Here is a 21,290-nt window from a genome sequence, read left to right as displayed (position 1 = left end):
CATTAAGGGTGACCCATCATAAAATCCTGCGTCTGAAACTTGCTAAAAGCCTTGCTCTACATCTCTATGTTTCTGTTTTCTCACCTGCAAATCAATTAACAAGCACTTCATAAGCATCACTGTGTGCCTGGCACTATGCTAGGAGCTGGTGATAAATACAAAGAATGAAGCAATATCTACTCTCAAGGAGTTGTGTTCTATCAGGAGGGACAGTATGAACGTACATAAGTACATACAGAATAAGTGCAAGGTAGACTGATACAAAGTCATTATGGAGGCACCAGAAATTGAGGAAAACCAGGAGAGGCTCTGTGGAGAACAAGGGTTCTTCATCTGGGGCTCATGGATCCTTAAGGAGCCCATGGATAGATCACTAAGTGATTCATGAACTTGAATGGAGAAAATAATTACACTTTTATTTTCAATAAAAATCAAAATTTTACATTTCTTCAATTATGAGTGTTTAAAAAAATTGTTCTGAGAAGGGAGGAGTCTGTTGGCTTCACCAGACTGCCAAAGATGTCCATGAAGTGGAAAAGGCTAAGAACTCCTGGTGTAGAAGGTGGCATATAAGTTGTGTCTCTAAGGGAGAGTATATTCCAGGCATGTTGATGTCCAGTCATTTCAGTTATGTTCTACTCTTTGTGATCCTATTTGGAGTTTTCTTGGCAAAGATCCTGGAATGGTTTGCCGTTTTCTTCCCCAGATCATGTTACAGATGAGGAAACTGAGGCAAACAGGGTTAAGTGACTTGCCTAGGGTCACACAGCTAGTGTCTGAGGCTGGATTTGAACTCAGGGAAATGAGTCATCCTGACTCTAGGTGGGCACTCTATCCATTGTGCCACCTAGATGTCCCATTCCAAAAATCAGGGATGATCAATGCAAAGGCACTGAGATGAGGAATATGAATATCACGAGTAAGACAGAAACAAGGAGAGCTGAGATGGGTTATAGGATATGGGGAGAGGAGAGATAATTAGGCTTCAAAGATAGGTTAGAGCCAGGTTGTGAAGGGCTTTAAAATGGGATTTCAATAGTTTATATTCAAGAAGTAATAGGGAGCAGCTGAATTTTATTGAACAAGGAAGTGACATGTCAGATCTGTGCTTAAGGAAAGTCACTGTGGCAGCTACATAGAGGACAGACTGTCAGGGAGATGCATTAAGAGGCTAACATTGTAGTACTATATTACACTATATAACACTAAGATGGGGCTTAAACTAAGGCCCTAGCAGTATGCATAGAGAGAAGAGAGAATGCAAGAAATGTTATGGAGGTCATACTGGAAAGATGTGGCAGATGTTTGGCTCTGTGGGGGGAAGGGGCACAAAGGATAAACGGTTCTACCGAGTGGTGGAGAATATTCTCCACGTCCACCTCCTCCCAGATACCCCAGGTAAGGGCTTTACCAATGTCAGGTGTCGGGCCTCACACCATCTACCCTGCTGTTTTGCCCTTTGGATTAGCCTGAATTGTGACTTTTCTGAGACAGGGACATTTTATACACTGCAGCCACATGGAGAATGTTTGGTCTTAAAGAGATATTCATTCAACTGAAATAAAGCTTTCTGCAAGAAAACAAACAGAAACCAAAGGAGTCTTTCACTAACTTCTGGGAGGGGAGGGGAGAATGATTGTCACTCTTTGGTTCCTGTAGAATTGACCCATGGTTTCTAGCGTAATTTTTCTGAGGCATTTGCCTGGTTCTAGGTCCCTGCTGGAAAGTGTGGCTGCTTTCCCCTCCTTGGAGGGTGATGAAGGACAAGTCTATTGAGCCCCAGGACCCTATCCTTATGGGCACCCCAGCCCACCTGCTCTCCAATCTCTCTGGAGCAGAGCAGTGTACAGGCTCTAACTGCAAATCTAGTTACTTCTCCCTCACCAAGATATTATTGAAGGAAGTCCAAAAGTGGGAAAAGATCTTCCTTCCTTGGAGAACCCCAGAAACAAGGTGATGCTTATCATAGTGCCTGTCACAGAGTATGCCTTATTGCTCACTGACTTACTGAGCAGAAGAGTCTTGCCCAGGAGAAGAGCTAAGAGTCAGGAAACCTGGCTTGGAGTCTCAGCTCTGGCACCAACTTATTCTGTGACTTTTGGCAAGTTCCAGAACCTCCCCAATGTCTTCTACCTCTAAATGAAAAAATGGGAATGTTGGATTCCAAGGTCCTTTCTACTTCTTAATAATCTATGAATGTATAGACTTTCCCCTAATCCTTTCCAATAGAATTCGAGACCTGGGTTCAGGAACCATTTTTATCTTTGTACCTCTCATATCTAGAATGGTTCCTGGTTCCCCTTTTGGGGGTGGGGGGACCCAGATCTGTGATGTCAAAAGTGTAAGAAGGTCCTGGGAAGGAACTTCCTCTATCAAATGCAGACTAGCGCCTTAGCTGAAATTTAATATCTTCATCGAGTTGCTCAGGGCACTGAGAGGTTCAGGGACTTCACCATGGTCTTCCAAGGCAATATGTCTCAGAGATGAGATGTGAACCGAGTATTTCTGATCCTGATCCTGAGGCTGGCTCTGTATTCACTGTGGTATGCTGCCTCTTCCTCACCTGGCACATTGTCGGGTCTTAATAGCTGTCTTGACTATGTATTGTTATGGATATATCTATAGCTTTTTATGTCTATCTTCATGCAGATAAAGACTGAACTATCTATATACACACACTTATATACATATACACACACATATTTTATAATGTATATATGTTATATCTATAATAGGAAGCAAGTTCCTTGAAGGCAGGAATTCTTCTGTTTTTGTCTCTGTAACCTCATGCCCAGCACATAGTAGGGGCAGTGAGGAGGGGTCTATAGGCTTCAGAAGATCGCCAAAAAGGTTGAGGCAAAAAGGGTTACGAATTTCTTACTTAGAAGGGGGTGTAGGAGTTGGGTCTTTAAGGACAGAGGGATCACGTGAGGCAGAGAGGAGGGCAGGAGGAGAATGCATTCCAGGCACGGGAGAAGGCACAGAGATGACTCCAACGTTCAAGGAAGAAAGACAAGGCCAGTTTACCCAGACCAAACGGGCCCATTGAGTATGCTTGTTTTAATGAATTTCATCAGAGTAGGACGCTATCAGTGGGGCAATGCAGGCATCTCATCCTTCCCATCTGCTCTGTAACTCGTGGGCTCAGGGAGCCGCCTGGAGCGTACGGGGATTAAGAGACTTGGCCCGGCTGGGAGAGGCAAGGCTGGAACTCGAGTCTTCCCAATACGGTTTACAGAGCACTCTGCGCGCTGTCTTCTTTGATCCTTACAACAACCGCGGGAGGCTCCTGCTGTTAGTATCCCCATTTTACAGATGAGGAGACTACGGCAGAGGGCAGAGAAGTGACTCCAAGCCCTGACCTGACCCCACATCATCCTGACTCCACGTCCAGCGAGCCACCTAGCTGCCTCTGTATGCTGTGGACATATGGGCTGCAGCTGAAGAGGACAGCAGAGGGCACTGGGTCAAACCCCTACTAAGAGAGACAGAGACAGAGAGAGAAGAGAGAGAGAGACAGAGAGAGACAGAGAGAAGGAAGAGAGAGACAGAGACAGAGAGAGAGACAGAGAGAGAGACAGAGAGAGAAGGAAGAGAGAGACGGAGAGAGAAGGGAGAGACAGAGAGAGAAGGAAGAGACAGAGACAGAGAAAGGAAGAGAGAGAGAGACAGAGAGAGAAGGAAGAGAGAGAGACAGAGAGAGAAGGAAGAGAGAGAGAGAGAGACAGAGACAGAGAAAGGAAGAGAGAGAGAGAAAGAGAGAGAAGAGACAGAGACAGAGAGAGAAGTAAGAGAGAGAGAGCTGGGAAGACAGACAGACGGACGGATGGGTGGATGGGTAGACGGACAGACAGAAAGAAGGCTGGACAGACAGACACGAGGACAAAAGGACACGCTCACCGACGGACAAGCACAGACACAGACAAGGAGGGCAGAACGTCAGCCCGCTGAGGGCAGGAACTGCCCCGTCTGCACGGACCAGCGCCGAGACCGGCCCTTAGGGGGCGCTCATTCACCGCCGCAGCAGGAGTTGGTGGGGGGGAGGGGGAATGGGCTCCTCCTCCACCGCCCACCGGGCCGTGCGCGCGGGCGGCCGTTTTTCTGGCCCCCCATCCCCCCTCCCAACCTCTCCTCGCCGCCGCCCCGCTGCCTCCTAAGCCCGCGCTGGCGCCCGACGCTGCTTTCCCGCGGCGGTTGGCACGATCACAGGCGGACTGGAGGGCAGGCGGGCGCGCGCCCCTGCGCCCTCCCGCGGGCGCCTGGCCGACCCGGTCGCTCCCTCCCCACCCCCAGCCCTCGGGCGCGCGCGCCCTCGCGCCCTCCTCCCGCCGCTCCCCTCCCGCCGCCTGGCGCCCTCGCGCCCCCCTCCCGCTCTCTGCGCACGCGCGCCCGCTCCCGGCCGGGCTCCTCCGCCTCAGTCGGTGTCAGACGCTCGCACGGCCGGAACCGCCAGAGCCGCGGGAGCCGCCGGGGCCCGACGCGGCTGGGGGAGAGCCGAGCGGAGCGCAGCGGAGCCGGGGAGGGAGGGAGGGAGAGACAGAGAGACAGAAAGAGAGAGAGCCGGAGCCGGAGCCCGAGCCTGAGCCCGAGCATGGACGTGCCGCCGCGCCTCGACCCTGCCCTGGGCAGCCCGGCCAGCCCGTGCGAGGACGTGATCAAGAACCTGAGCCTGGAGGCCATCCAGCTGTGCGAGCGGGACGGTGGGTCCGGGGGGGCGGGGGCTGCGGGGGAGGAGGGGCGCGGCGGGGGGCACAGTCAGCGGGGGGCACAGCGGGGGGGCACATCAGCGAGGGGCACAGCGGGGGGGGCTGGGGGGACGGGGAGGGGTCAGGGAGGGGCCACCCCGCGGGGGTGCTGGGTACAGACACTGACCCACAGCGCGGGAGGGAGGGGGGCAGCCGAGGGCCTGGGCACGGGTGGGGAAGGTCCCCAAGGGTCAGCGGGCTTTCCAGGGGCACAAAATGAGGGGACCAGGGGGGCAGAGGAGGGGGTCGAGCTGAACCCGGAAGGGGGAGCTGCACCCCCCCTTTTGTGGCTCCCCCGGGCCCGAGCTCCGAGCTGCCCCGGCTGGGCACGCGGACACACTCACACACACACTCACACTCGCCCCCTCGGAGAACAAAAGAAAAGCCGAGCTCGCCCCCTCGGAACGCAGGGCTGCCCTGGCCGAGGCAGCCCCCTGCCCCTCCCGCTCCTCCGCCGTCCCTCCTCGGGGCAGGGCAAGGGTCGCCTGGGGGACTGTCCGTGCCGGAGCCTTCCTAACTGTGTGACCTTGGGCGAGTCACTTGGCCTCTTGGCCCAGGAGCCTCGGCTTCCTCCTGCGCCCGAGCAGGGCTTGGGCGCCGTGCCCCAGCGGCCGTGGGTTCTGGTGCCGACTGCGGCAGGCCCGATTCCTGTGTGGACCGCTCCTTCAGTTCCGTGGGCATAAACTTATCCTTTGTCTACCAAAGAGTTTAAGCCCCGGAACCCCCCACCTATTTCAAAGCCTCCTTCCCCGCCACCCAAATGCGTCGCCCACCCTCCTGGAGCTGTGCCGGGGTGGAGAGGAGAAAGCGTAAGAGGCGGCTGCAGGCTTTCAGCACCACGGACAGACACAGCCTCCCGTCCGGGCCAGAAGCCTGGAGCAGAAGTGGCCTGGCCCAGAGACTGTGAGTCCCGGTGCCAGGCCGAGGGGGTGCCCTTCGTGTGTCCGTGCCGAATCTCAGGAACCCTGACAAAGTTTCTGTCGCCTCAAAGGAGGAGGATTGGCAAACTATTCCTCTGCCCAGTATGACTGGCGATGCTAGGTCTGGGCTAAATAGATGGGCTGGGCAGTCAGTGCAGTTTCGGCAATGCAGAACAGAACTTGATTCATTTAAAAATCTGGCTAGTCAGATAACTGAAATTGGTCGTTTGACTCAGGAGAAATCCTTTTTGTGTTGTTATGAAGATAATGCTGTCAGCGATGAATCCGTTGACTATTAATTGTGGATAGATGACTATGACTTTGAACAACTTGTAGCCAAGGCGATGTACAGATTGGAAGTAGTTAACATTTTGATCGCCAAAATTGTTTTGATGTATGATCCTCCTGTATTGGTGAGCCGAGGGTTCTTCTGGCCAAGTAGTTGAAAGGGTGATAAATTGGTTAGACATTTCAGTTCAGTAGAGGGTTTAAGCAATTTAGGACCTTATGTTGATGAAAGGAAATAGATAAACAAGACGATCATTGCTCTTGCAAAGGGTATTTGCATTCTAAAGTTTTTTTTTCTCTATACTTTGGTAATATTTTGTCACATTGTAGGATTCACGGGTTATTGTAACTTGAAATTTTCATCCTTTCATTTTTTTTTATTAATAGTACATTAGCCATTCTGAACGACTAGATTTATTTCACACAATAAGGCTTTCTGATTTATTCTGTGCTACTCATGAAATGCTCTTTTTATGCCACCATATCAAAATACACTTTTTTTTGTTCTGTGTATATATTGGTTTGAGAGAGAAAAATTTGGAATTCCAGAAATATAGATGTCACTTTTATTTACTTTGATCATTTATCAAATGCTTATTGCTATAGCAACTGAAGTAGACAACTCATTATTTCACTGTGTCAACCCATTAATCTCAGCTTGAAAGAAACTGAATTTAGCATATTCTTCTATACATTTCAGGGAATATTAAGGAAAATGAAGCTTTGGTTGAATGTTTACATCTATAATACCACAATATGTCAAAATTATGCTTCCTTTCTTCTGAAGTAATAGATGTTTTGTTTTGATAATGTAAGTATGGTTGCTTGCACACAATATAGACCTTTCTAATTGAACAAATCATGTAATATTTAATTTTTTTAGGGTCATTCCCAAGCAATGCTCAGAAAGAGTTCTAGTTGTTGCACATTTCTAATTGATTCAATATAGACTAATGAAGGAATGTTCGGCTTTATTAAAAAAAAGACTTTTAATCTTCCAATCCAAAAAGTTGACCTATTTGAAAATTTATTAGAATAAAGAAATAGCCCATGCAGAAAATTTACTTGAAGATAAACAACTACTCTTGTAATTATGCTTTACAAACTAATGCTCAGGAAACAATGTACTATACCATCTATAATATTTTAAAAATAATAAAATATAATACATTTTAAATAGCAACAGCATTTGTTGCTTGTTGAAACTATCATTTAAATACCTCATGTTAAAACAATTCCTATGCCAGTACATTTTAAATAGGAAATATTTAAGGCTTCTACCCTCCAGCTATCTTCACTTCTCCCAATCTCCTAATTTTCTCCCTCTCTTTTTTTTTCATCTGTAAATCTATAATTTAGAAAGGGCCAGTTGACACAGGCATTATAACTGTCTTTTTGATTGGTTAAATTAACTACTGAATATTTTTATAGGTTATATACAGCGAAACACCTCTGATTTATTTGCCCTTTACATCATCACTTTTCTTTTACTTCATCACTCTATTATTATTCCTTCTCTTTTACTCCATTAATCTGGACATGATTAACTACTCAAACTATGAAAGTAAAGCAGAGATTAAAAAAACTCATTAGAATTTGAACAAAATATCTGAGGAATAAAGTTAGTGCAGTTTAACTGCTGTGTATACCTTTCTTTGCACTATTTTTACTCATATGAATATTAGACAGTGTTTTATATACTACCCATCAGCAACAGCCATAGTTTTGGTGTGGTATTTCTGTGTCATATGCTGTCCTTTCTCTTGTATGTCTATTTCTCTTGTTCACATACCTTTTTCATTGTATACTACAGATTATTCTAGAGATTAATAGTAGGAATTTACAGTGGTTTCACTTTTTAATATTTTCCCAATGTCTTATTTCTAATATTCTGTAAGATACGACTATAGAGTCTAGGTGGTACCATACTTGAATATTTATTTCTTTGAGCAAAGGGGTTGTTTTATCTATCATTCTTTTGTATCAGTCCTAGAGTCAACATGTTTCTAGTGTGATGGATTTTCTTTTTCAGTCCTATGCATCTTTGTTACTAATATAAAACCGTCCCTTACCTAAGTCTTTCTGACAATTTCATAAAGTCTAAATCAAAAGTTCTTTACCTTTTTGTGTGTCATAAGTCCTTGGTAAGTCTGTTGAAGCCTATGGGTCCCCGTCAGAATTAAGTTTTGAAATGCATAAAACAAAATAATATGATTACAAAGGAAACAAATTATGTTGAAACACAGTCATAAAAATATTTTTAAGTTGACAGACCCTATTTTAAGAATCCCTGGTCTAGGGAGACCTTTGGTAGGAAATTACCACAAGGGTTACTAAATAGGTCTTCTATATCTCTCCTTTAAGGGAGATACCTGTTTAACAGTATTTTCTAAAGGCAGAGTTTTCTACAGACTTAAAATGTGTACTTTTTTCAGATTATATACGTGATAGATTTTAATTGAGTTCCTTTGAACAGAAATAAAGATAATCCACATCTGGAGGCATCAGTAAAATGGAAGCTACTTCTAATTCATTTCCTTCTTTAGACATTTATTCCCCGATGATGGGACAGATATCTATATTTTCTCAATCCTTTTATCATACATGTACACAATTTCACTGTTATTTTTCCTTACAGAAATGAAAGAATTGTATCTCTGTTTTTTTTTTTTCACTTGAATCCAGGTTCTTTGTTTTCTTGTTAAACCATTTAGAAAGAAAAAACAAAATTAATTTGTAACATACAGCATTGGAGAACTCCATGCGATTTCCCCCAACACCAGACTTTCCAGGAGGTGTTAATTCTACAATCAGGACATTTTTGTTTGCCTAGGTCTACTTTATCCTAAAGGTGAAAACTCAAGATGCTAGTCAGCAAAAGAACACATTTTAAATGAATTACATAGCCTGAAGCTGAGAGTTTTTTTTTCAATCTGTGGTTCTAAACAAAGGTGTTCAAGGTGTTGAATTTTTAAAATGACATTCTAGCCTTTAAACATAAAAAGAATGGATAGCCTTTTAATTTGGTGTGATTGTTTCCCCACATTGTAGGGGCTTCCTATCTGATGGTGATTTACATGAAAATGATTTAGTATAGATTAACCAAATTATAAATATTAAAATCTAAAAGGACATAAAAATAATATAATACTGTTAAATGCAGCACTATATTATTATAGCTCCATGCATGAGTACCAAATGAGATGAAATGTGCAAAATGCATTGCAAACTTAAAGTGCTATATGAATATTAGCTATTATCATTACGTTTTCTGAACCAGTGTACTAAATGTAATACTTCTACCTGTTAGAAGGAATCTCCATTAAAAGAATAGGATGACAGACCAAAGACAATTGCCACTTACATTGGAAAATTCATTTTTCATATGTCTTAAGGTGAACTAGGCCTTTTGTATTGGCAGTGATTTAATCCTTGTGTTTCTTTTCGTTTCTTCTACCAATTGTGGTTTAGATAAATTAATTTTATCATTTCATTTCAACATCCTTACCTGGTTATGTGGATCCATACATCTCCTAATATGAGAAAGAAAAGTGTCTTCAAACACATTTCATTTTTCCTAAAATCTTCTATTTTAGTATGCTATCAAATAAAAGTAGCGTGGAGAAGAGGCTCAAGAGTCTTCCTGGTAGTCAACGTAAGCTGGTTTCAAGTCCAGTCTTTACACATAATGATGATGGGAACTAGAACAAGTTATTTAACCTTCCTGAGCCTCCCAGCAACCCCCCAAGACTAGAAGTTGTAGAACAAGTTCTGCTTTGGCAGAGGAGATTTACTGACCAAGAGATCCTTGCAGATGACATCACAGGTCCATACCCTCCTTCCTACCTCCCTCCAGTACCCCCAATCCTTAACTGACAATATCAGTGTCAACTTTACTCTTCAAAGCTATTTTCAGCTTCCAGTTGAACAAGTATATCTTTTAAGCTATTTCCTACGTGTTCTCAAACACATTATTTTCTACCTAGATTTTTTAAAAAACTTTTGGTGAACTCATTGTAAACTTCCTTTGGCCCTACTTTACAATTGTGTTTGCAATTTCGTCTGAGTTGCTCTGTAGTAGCTCACTTGACCTCTGAAATCACTTCTTTGTCTCTGTTGTATATAAAAGTGCATTGAGTCTTCATTAGTTGGTATGGGAAAAAACCCACCTTCAACAATGTGAGATCATGTTAAAGCAATTTATATTCCTAGTAAGAGTTTTAATTTGTTCTGAAGGTAGACCAGAAAGCTGTTTGAGCAAAAGGCACATCAAAGTAGATGTAACTTGGCTCCCTCCAGTGGCAGGAATGATTCACGTCATTATTGGTAACACTGGCAACTTGTTTTCCAGCTAGGCTAAAGGGTCAGAGCCTTACTTTTTGCAAAATATTACCTAGGAAGCAAACATGAATTTTACATCCAAGGCACTTGGATATATTTCTAGTAATATTTTCCCCTAATATGAACCTAGTTTTTCCCATTTTTGGCTATGTGCAGTATAGTTACTTGATCTTTTATACACACACACATATACATGAATATGAGTACATATATACAAGAATATGCATGCATATTAAATTATATACATACATATGTGCATATATATGTGTATATGTATATAAAGATAGACAGACAAATAGATGGAGAGATAGAGAGATGGATAGATGTGTAGATTTATCACTGTGTTCCTCAGACCAGTGATGGATTCTCCTCTATCAATAGTTTTAATACCAATTATAGTTTGATTCTTTTTTAAATTATCCTTGTGAAACTTTTTTTCTACTCAATTGTTTTCTATTTCACATTCTGGAATTCCTTTCCTATCTTATGCTTATTTTCCCTTTCTGCTGATTTTTTAGTAAAAAGACTCTCTTTGTCCTCAGTTGATTATCTAGATTTCTTTTTCCTTTTTTTTTTCCAAATTGTGTACATTACTCTTTGGCTATAAGAAATATTTTACGATTACTACTGGTTATCTGTAGGATTTATTGAACGCATGCTGTGTGCAGAGCATTATCTGTCTGTATGTGTAGATAAGGGATTTGAAAGGGGACATGTACTTCGTTAAGTTGAATTGAGGACACAGTGCATCTTCACATGCAAGTATAGGTACATATAAAGAATGATTTCATAAAACAAGAAATATACATATGACAAATAATATTCAGAAGTACTGAAAAGGCCTGGGAAAGTAAATATCTATTCAGATAGCTTCAGTTGTGGAATCTTGACTAGAAGTTTTGAATTTTGAGTGGATTTTGAAAGTGAGGTCCATAGACTTGGAGGGACATGGAGAGGAAGGAGGCAAAAATTTCAGGCAGAAGAAATGAGATGTGTTAAAACGGAAATGAGATGTGTTTAGTTCTTAGAGATTCATAACCAGATTTCAAGGGGTCTATGAATTTGGAGAGGAAAAAATTACGTCTTTATTTTGACTAACTTCTAACTGAGATTTAGCATTTCCTTAAATAATTTAAAAACACTATTCTGAGAAGGGGTCCATAGGCTTCACCAGTCTTCCAGAGCGGCCCATGATATGACAATGGTTGAAAATTCCTGTGTTCTTAACACCTTTGTGTTGAGTGTTAAGAACACCCATGAGACTTAAGTGTTCTTTTAACCTCTTTGAAATGGAGGCAAAATGAGCATGCAGTATAATGGCAAGCAAATTAGCTGGTCTGGAGTGAGGAAAATCCAGAAAATAATATTTATTAGGGCATGGAATTTGTGGACAAAAAGATCACAGAATACAGAAAAGTCTACAGTTGTAAATGGGGAGTCACATTTTTTAAATGGAGTTAGCATATGAACAGGGCCACTAGGTGGCTAGGTGAATAGGGAAATACACGTCATGCACATTTAAGTCCGATACAAGAGAATCTGAATAGAGGGAAAACGTGAACAATTGATGGGATGAGGGGAAGACTTCCTGAAGGAGATGACACCTGTGCTCAGTCTTGAAAGAAAGCAAGGATTCTGAAAATTGGGAATGGTGAAGTGCATTCAAGGCACATTCAGGAAAGGGGTGCAAAGACTGAAGACAGGATGGTGAGTTCAGGCAACAGCTAGTAGTATGGTAGAAAGAGTGCTTCCTCTGGAGTCAAAGGACTTAGGTTCAAATGGCACAGGGGATAGAGTGCCCTGGAGTCAGGAGGACCTGAGTTCAAATGTGGCCTCAGATACTTACTTGCTAGGTGACCCTGGCCAAGACACTCAACCTTGTTTGTTTCAGTTTCCTCATCTGTAAAATGAGCTGGAGAAGAAAATGGCAAACCACTCCAGTACCTCTGCCAAGAAAACCCCGTATGAGGTCATGAAGAGTCTGACACAACTGAAACAACTCAACAACAACGCCTCTGTAAACTTTGTCAAGTCATAACCTCCCTGGGCCTCAGTCTCTTCATCTGTATAATAGGGGTTGAACTAGATCATCTCTGAGAGGTTTTCTAACTCTAGTCAGAGTAACCATTTTGACATGAATATAGAGTTCTTGAAGGTGGGGAACATACAGTAAGCCTGGAAAAGTCATGGGCAACTACTGAAGATTTTTGAGTAGAGAAATGGCAGGGTTAGAACCATGCTTTAAAATTATTTTGGTACTTCTTTATTTGGAGGTTGAACTGAAGAAGGAAAAGACTAGAACCAAGGAGTCTGTTGCAGTAATTTAGGACAGAAGCCTATCCTGGTTCTTCTCCCACCTGTCTGATGACTCTTCCTTAATTTTCTTTTCTGTGTCTTCATCTAGGTCCCACCTACTCACTGTGGGTGTCCCGTGCCCCACCCTCCGGGCTTTGTATTGGCCCCTCATTTCTTCTCCCTTTACACTGTTTCATCTCATGATCTCATCAGCTGTCATTGATTCAATTATCATCTCTATGCTGATGATTCTTAAACCTATTTATCCAGGCATGACCTCTCTTTTGACCTTCATTCTCACATCTCCAACTGCCTACTGGACATCTCAAACTCGATGTTCTATAAACATTTTAAACTCAGCATGTCCAAAACTGAACTAATTATCTTCTCTCCTTCCATTTCTTAAACTCCAGTAGCTTCCTATGACTTCTTAAATCAAATATTAAATACTCTGTTGGCATTCAAAACCTTTTATAGACTGGCCCTCTTCCACCTTACCAGACTTCTTTCACCTCACTCATGTATGCTGTGATCCAGCCTTCTTACTATTACTCAAGCAAGACATTCAGTCTCCTAACTCTGGGCATTTTCACTGGCTGTCCTCCATGCCTAGAATTCTTTCCCTCCTCATCTCCACCTGTTGGCTTCCCTGGCTTCTTTCAAGTCCTGGCTAAACTCCTGTCTTCTATAAGAAGTAGGTCCCCTTGAATGCTAGTTAGTGCTTTCCTTCTGTAGATTATATCTGATTTATCCTTGTATGTGTTATGTTTGTATATCATGTTTGCATGTTGTCTCCCTCATTAGATTCTGAGCTACTTGAGAACAAGGATTTTCTTTTATCTTTCTTTATATCTCCAGCATTTAACACAATGCGTGGTGCATAGTATGCACTTAATAAATGAATGTTGATGAATTGACTAACTGAACTAGGGTTACATCCATGATGAATGGAAAGTATTCCCTACATTTAAGGAGCTTAGGTTCTATTGGACAGATACAGTATGTAAATAAATTAGTGCATACTTGATAATTTCAAAAATAAATTATCCTCAGAATCATAGAGTCTTTCTGGAGGAATAAAGTATGTAAACAGGTTAGGGTTTATATGATAATTTAAGGAGGAAGGGTAGAATACTAACAATTATGGGAAACAAGGGTAGATTCCCACAGGAGATGGTACACGAAATGTATATTGAATGAAGCTGACATGTAGAGAAGATGAAGAAATATACTCCAGCTAGGGCAGATAATATGTACAGATGGTCATGGAGGCAGAAGGTGAAATACTAAGTTTGGAGAATGTCAAGGAGGCCTGTTTGGTTCAAATACAGAGTTTGCTAAGTACACTAATAATTCGGTAAGCTTGAAAAGAGAAGTTCAAGCCAGCTTATAAAGGGCTTTAAATATCAAACAGAGGAAGTCATATTTTTCATGGATGAAACTGAGAGCCAGTGAAGCTTCTTAAAGTTTTAGTGACATGATCAAACTTGTGATATAGAATGGTTAGCTTGGCAGCTGTGGGTAGATGGATTGAAGATAGAAGAGACTGAAAGCCCACAATCCAGTTTGGAAACCTTTCTGATAATTCTCAGCCTGAGATAAGGTGATGAAAGTGTCAGGAGAGGTAAGGGAAGATCAGATGAGGAAGCATCATGAAAGGAGAATTGACAAAACTTGGCAATTTCTAAACATGGAGAGGGAAGGAGAATCAAGACATAATGATGGCACTAGTTTGCGAACCTGGTGATTGGAAGCGTCTGTTTATCCTCAAAATAAATAGAGAATGTTTAAGGTTTTAGGAGTAAATGGATATACTAAGTTCGGTTTTGGAAATAACGTGGTTGACATCTGTTGGTAGGATGCTGGTAGGAAATGATGTGGTAAGATATTTTGTTGGAGATGTCCAACAACAGGAAGTGGAGGATGTGGGATGTGAGCTTAGAAGAGAAAGGAAAACTGTATGTATTACTCTTGGAGTCATATTATAATGGTGAAAATAACCTGTGGGAGCTGATAAAATTGTGAAAAGAAAGAATGTAGAGGGAGAAAAGCAGAAGGCCTAAGGAGAACCTTGAGGGAAACTAGTTTTTAGGGGGTAGAAAATGGTTGATGATCCAGCGAAGGAGACTGAAAATAAGTGATTGAATAAACAGGAGGGGAACAGGTAAGAGCAAGGCCATGAAGTCCAGGGAGGAGATAATATTTAGGAGATGGGGGTGCACATCATTGTAAGATGTTGCAGAGATGTCAGGAAAGATGAGTAATCAAAAAAGGTCATCATCCTAAGCAACTGATAAATCACTGGTGACCTTGGACAGAGCAGTTTCTTTTGATTGATGAAGTAGGAAGCCGTATTAGAAGGGCCTAGAAAATGAGAAATTAGAAGAAGTAGAGAGAGCTTTTCTATGAATCTGAGGATTGCTCAACCAATTAACAAACATTTATTAAGTTCTTTCTGTATGTCAGGTGTATTACAAACAGAAAAAAAAAATGGAAGATAACCTGCTATAGCAGTTGGGACCAGGAAAGATCTCCCACAAAAAGTGGGATTTGAGTTGTCTTGAAGGAAGTCAAGGAGTCTAAGAGGAGTGGGTGAAGAGGGAGAGAGTATGGAGGAGAGCCAGCGCAAAGACCCCTGGAAAGGGGAGACAGAGTGTTGTTTGTGAGAAAGGGCAAGTCTGCCAGTGTAGCTGGGTTTTAGAGCGTATGGAGGGGAGTAAAATGTAAGGACACTAGAAAGGGAGGTAGAGGCTGGAGCTCGAAGAATTCTCTCTTCAGAAAGATTGACCATTTTGTCCTGTAGGTAAAAGTCATTGGAATTTGAGGAGGGGGTGGTGTGGTCAGATTTATGCTCTAAGAAGTTCACTTTGGCAACCAAGTGGGGAGTAGATTAGTATGAGTAAGGAACTGAATCATGAAAACCAAGTAGACAGCCACTGTAATCATCCAGGTGACAGGTGGTGAGGATAAACAATGGTAGCTAAAGAAGATGGGTTTTTCTTTTTCTTTTCTTTCTTTTTTTAACTAGGCAATAGGGCTAAGTGACTTGCCCAGGGTCACACAGCTAGTAAGTGTCAAGCGTCTGAGACTGGATTTGAACTCCGGTCCTCCCGATTCCAGGGCCAGCACTCTATCCACTGTGCCACCTTGCTGCCCCAAGAAGATTTTTTTTTTCCAGTGGAGATTTTTAAGGATTTTCACCAAGCATTTTGAAGAAAGGCTTTTTCAACCTTTTCCCTCATTCTATTCTGCTCGTACTTCTTTCTGATGACGATACTCCTCCTCCTCCTGAACAATTCTTCATTGGCAAAGTGTTGCATCCTACTCACCCCCATCATATTCCTTTCTGTTATCCACAGCATTAATTCTTTGTAGACTGGTATTACACAAAAATGATTTTAAAGCACTGAGCACAGTGCCCGGCACATAGTAAGTACTATATAAATATTATTATGTATATGTGTATAATACATACAGAGCCTCCTCAAATAGATGAGGAGCTCAGTGACTCCTCAGTCATCCCGTTTTCCTGGTGCTCAAGGTCTTAACAGTTGCTAATAGATGTAGAAATTCTGAACTTGAGGCAGGCATAGCGATGCACACATATTTGCCATTTACCTGCATAGAGGAGATTGGAAAGTATCTGAAAGCTTGAGTTTCTTCCCAAGAAAGAATGTAAACAACAGTGAGAAGTTGAATTCTGTTGATATTTGGAAGCTAACAGGAAGTGTTGTCATGGACATGCAGGCTAGAAATGGCCCGTTTCCTTTGAGATTCTTTGGTGCGGAGTTCTAGAACAGAAAGAAAGATTCCTTCTAACAGTGAGTCCTCCACTAGGGGGTGACGGAGCTCAGGGAAAGCGAGAGAAGACTGAGCTTTTACTTCATTTTACAGAGTACTGTGTCCAGATGCTTGAGGGGAAGGGAGGAGAACTGCCTGCAAAGATTCCCCTTTGAAGGTATGAGCATGAGGTTAACTGCGAATTCAGGTTTGTTCAAGATCTAAATAAAAGCCCAAAGCAGTGTCTTATACATAGGAGATGCTTGGCAGCAATTACCCTTCTTTTTTCTTGTATTTGTATTCCTAGCACTTAGCACAGTGCCTGGCGCATAGTAGGTGCTTAATGCATATTGACTGACTGAATAAACATTAATTAAATGGATAAATGATCTGAGAATTCTGAGGAAAGAAAGAAAATTAATTTTGTCCATTGATATTATTATCTAGGCTAAATTTGTTTGTATTAAAGGGGTGGATCTGGGTTTTATTTGTATGTGTGTTACTTGTTCTAGTGTTTTGAAAACTGTGTGTAAATAAATCTGTCTTTTTTTTTTTTTTTTGGTAACCTGTGGGAGTGTTGGTATCCAGTAATAGCATGAAAGGCTTATAAGCACCTTCTATTAAAGAGGGAGTTCAGAGAGGATTGTAAAGGTACTTATACTTTAGCCTCTATAAAAGGTTGTTGAATAATCATTAGTCCCATTTCTCCCAGGCCTCAGTGATTGTGGCATTTTATCAGAGTAATCCTATTCCAAAACTTAAAGGTAGAGAGGAAAAAAGAAGTTGCCCCTCAGATATCACATAGTAAGTTGTGCAGTTTTCTAGTGCATTTATAACATAATATTGTGTATTCTAATTTCATGTGTTTATGTATCATGAGGCAACATAGCACAGTGAACAGAGACAGGGCCTTGAAGTCAAGAAGATGTTGATTTAAGTAGCCACTTTGACATGGACTGATTGTAGGACCTTGCTGGACCTCTTGGGCTCCTTGGGCTGATCTACATGGGTAAGAGGGAGTTTCTTCAACTGAGAGTCCTTAGATCAGTGCAATGCCAGGGCCAGCCCCTGTCTCTGGCCTTACACCCCTCAGCTCCATGGACCAACATACATGTATTGAGTGAACACTTCTCACTTTGGTTACCCCTGTAATCAAGATGATTTAGACGATTTAGTCATGTCTGACTCTTTGTGATGCCATGAACAAAGTCCACGGGGTTTTCTTGGCAAAGACACTGGAGTAGTTTACCATTTCTTTCTCCAGTGTGTCCCCACTTTATAGATGAGGAACTAAGGCAACTAGGGGCTCAATGGCTTTGATAGAGAAAATATGATTATATGAAAGATGATTCTCTGAAATAAATTTTTCTGTGATACATGCTCTTCTGCTGCACCCAAGGCTCTGTTTTTCTACATCAAGCAAAACTCCAGAATTTTGGGAAACAAAATGGACAGTGGATATGCAGCTGTCCCAGGGGTGGGGAACCTGAAATCTCTTAATAAAAGGATTTGTTCTGTGAAGTTTGGATTCAGTCAAAGGGCTACACTTGAGGACCTAGATGGCCACATGTGGCCTCAAGGTCACAGGTTCCCCACCCCTGTCAGATAGATAGGTGGTCATTTCAAATTGAGAGATTATATTAGACAAGCCCATGAGGCACAGAAGCCTCAAAGCTGTGACCAAAAGGACAATGGATTTTCTTTGTATGTTGCTTCTGGGAAGCATATTAAATGTACAATTTTCAGTATTACCTTGTAAAGAATCTGTATCAATGTTCCCATCTTTAGCAACATACACACAGTAAACCAGTTACTGGCATTCAAAACAGTGGGGAAATCATAGTATTGAGATTAAGGAAAGACGAAACTTCAGCAAATTTAGTTTGAGGATATTTTCACTGTATGCAGTTCTCTACTGCCAGAGGTTTTCTTTAACCTTGAAACTATTTATTTTAACATGTTTAATGAGGCAAATATTTGTTTTGCTAGTATCGCAACTCGGCCATATTCTTTTCAAAAGTTCACCCATGTCCTTGAACGGTCTTGCTGTGTTTATGCTATTCACATTTTATATGAACATTTTAAAAAATGATTATTTGTTGTATTAGACATTTTTCAAGCTATCCTGAGACTCAACAGTTAGGGCTTCTATAATATATTTTTTATGATGTTGTCAGTTAAATAAACCAACTCCCCTAGGGTTTGACATAAACATCACATATATTTATATGTGTATGTCTGTATTTTCAATGAGAAAACAGGAAAAAAATGTTTATAAATCTTATGGCCAAGAAGCAGAAACTCTATAATTTTCATCTCATGTTCTTCTAAGGAATCTTTTCCTCATTGAAATTCTAGAAGTAAAATTTATATAAATAAGTTTTATTTTGAAATATTGGTAAATGTTTGAACTATTGTCTAGCAATACTTTCTCCACTTTTATTTTGTGGTATGGTATAGTTTTTTATATAATTCACTATTTTCAAATAAGATCTTTTTTCACATTATGTTGATCCTTTCATTAAGCGTTTAGCTGATTCTGTTTATAATGCTTTGAGGAAATTGTTTGTTTGTAATTTAGCTTTTAGTTTGTCCAACTTTTCCACTGAAGTCCTTCCCCTCCTCCACTCCTGCCCCCCTCCCCAGTGCGTTTGGCTCTAGAAGGTCGTGTTAACAAACCATAAGCCCTGGGAGGTCCTACTGAACTGCAGAGACATTGAATCAGGTGCCAGCCACTGGGATCATCCACTGCATCCTGAGCCATCACCAGTTGCCTTGACTTTTGTCTTGTCACTGGACTCAGATGACTCTGGAAGATAAAGTGAGGCTGACAGCTTTGCTTAGTTCTGCCTTACTTAAAACCAATTTATGCATAAATCAAAAGATATCACCCATACTATTTTTACCTATCTCAAAGGCTTGTGGCAATGGGTGAGTGACTAAGCAGCAGGTACGATACACTGGGAGCTGTAGTCACAACCCTGTACATACCCAGCCCAAGCCATAGGGTCATCTTCCTGGCCTGAAGCAGCACTGGGATTTGGCAGGGACCTGGGTATCTGAGCAGCCTTTTTGAGGACTTGGTTGCTCATTCCCTAGCATGAGGAAGGGACTAGAAAAGGTGGCCTAAAAAATTGTCTGCTTCACCCAAACCTGCCCTGCTTACTGTAATCCCACCCTGCAGTTAAAATACACAAAAAAAATACAAAAACTTTGGAGATGATTCCATCAGTACATGGAATGTGCACACACTTATGGACAACATGAAATCCAGTAGACCTGAAAGACAAACAGCTCTTGTTGGGAGAGAACTCAGCAGGTATCACATCCAAATAGCAGCCCTGAGTGAAACATGGCTGGCAAATGAAGCTCAGTTTACCAAAGTCAGAGCTGAAAACACATTTTTCTGGAGTGGCCACGGTGAAGGGGAGCGCTGTGAAGCTGGCATAGGTTTTGCTATCATAATTAATCTAGTAAACAAGCTTGTATGCCTCCCAAAAGGAGTGAATGACAGACCAATAAAAATGTGATTGCCACTTGCAGGAAAGTGCCTCATCACCATCATCAGTGCCTCTACTCCCACCATGATGAAACCTGATGAGGTCGAAGAAAAATTTTATGAAGACTTAGAGACCCACATTATCAACGTGCTGAAGGAGGACAAGCTTATAATTCTGGGTGACTTTAATTCTAGAATAAGCTCAGACTACCAGACATGGCAGAGAGTCCTTGGGAGGAATGGAGTTAGAAACAGCAACAGCAGTGGTCACTTACTACTGAGGACTTCTGCATCTCATAATGTTCTCATCACCAATACTGTCTTATGTTTACCTAAACTTGTTAGCACCCTGACAGCAAACATTGACATTTAATAGACTGTGTCATTGTAAGGAGAAGAGACAGGATGTGAGAGTGCCTAAGGCCATGTGTGATGCAGAGTGCTGGACTGATCACAGACTTATCCTTTCGGAGCTAAATACTCTCATTCAACAAAATCGGTGGCCCCAAGGCAAGATGACTACCAAAAGACTTAGTGTCAACAGATTAGAGTGCTTTTCTGAGTGGGAATAGTTTGTTGCTAACTTGGAGGGAAAGCTGAGCAACAGTGGAGCAGAAAAGGAGTGGGCAGCTTTCAGAGGTGTGGTATACAGCACTATATTTACTCATCTAGGCCAGAACACTTGCAAACATTAAGATTGGTTTGACGAAAATGATGTGAAAATTCAGAATCTGCTAAATGAAAAAAATGAGAACTACACATGGTTTACCAGCAAAATAGTTTATCCTTCTCTACAAAGTCATTGTCGGTAAAGTTCTTGCCAGAGTCTTCCTTAATAGGCTGATCCTTCACCTAGAAGATGGTCATCAACCTGAGAGCCAGTGTGGCTTTAGAAAGGACCCGGAAATGGTTGATATGGTATTTGCTGCCTGACAACTCCAGGAGAAATGCCAGGAACAGAATAGAGGTCTGCACACAACATCTGTCAATCTGACCAAGGCCTTTGATGCCATCATTCATGAGGGTTTGTGGAAAATTATGTCAAAATTTGGTTGCCTAGAGAAGTTCATCAGTATTATAGGTCAGTTTCATGATGGCATGCTCACGTGGGTTCTAGATAAAGGATGATGCTCTCTCACTTTCCCAGTCACCAATGGAATGTGCTGTGTGCTTGCTCCCATGCTTTTTAGCATGATGTTTTCAGCAATGCTGTCAGATGCCTTCAGAGAGGCTGAACACAATCATAGTCAGCTACTGCTCTGATGGTAAATTATTTAAGTTGAAAAAGCTGCAAGCCAAGACTAAAGTGGAGGGAGAGTTGGTGAATGATTTTTTTTGTTTGCAGATGATTGTGCACTTAATGCAGCCTCTGGAGCTGAAATACAACAAAGGAATGATATGTTCTCTGCTGCTTGTGCTAGT

At 42.0% G+C, this 21,290-nt stretch overlaps 1 protein-coding gene across 1 annotated transcript in view; it reads left to right on the top strand.

Annotated features, from left to right (window-relative positions):
• Positions 1 to 4,591: 4,591 nt before the first annotated feature.
• PHYHIPL (phytanoyl-CoA 2-hydroxylase interacting protein like) overlaps positions 4,592 to 21,290 on the top strand; it is a 64,281-nt gene continuing 47,582 nt past the window's right edge. The window contains exon 1 of the mRNA XM_027840758.1: positions 4,592 to 4,700. Coding sequence (XP_027696559.1) covers positions 4,592 to 4,700 — 109 coding nt within the window. The remainder of the gene's footprint in view (positions 4,701 to 21,290) is intronic.

Source organism: Vombatus ursinus, unplaced genomic scaffold (genome assembly GCF_900497805.2).
Source record: "Vombatus ursinus unplaced genomic scaffold, bare-nosed wombat genome assembly UNPS02014847.1, whole genome shotgun sequence".
Taxonomy (NCBI): Eukaryota; Metazoa; Chordata; class Mammalia; order Diprotodontia; family Vombatidae; genus Vombatus; species Vombatus ursinus.
The sequence above is the reverse complement of the archived record's forward strand: the minus strand, read 5'-3'. Positions and strand labels throughout refer to the sequence as shown.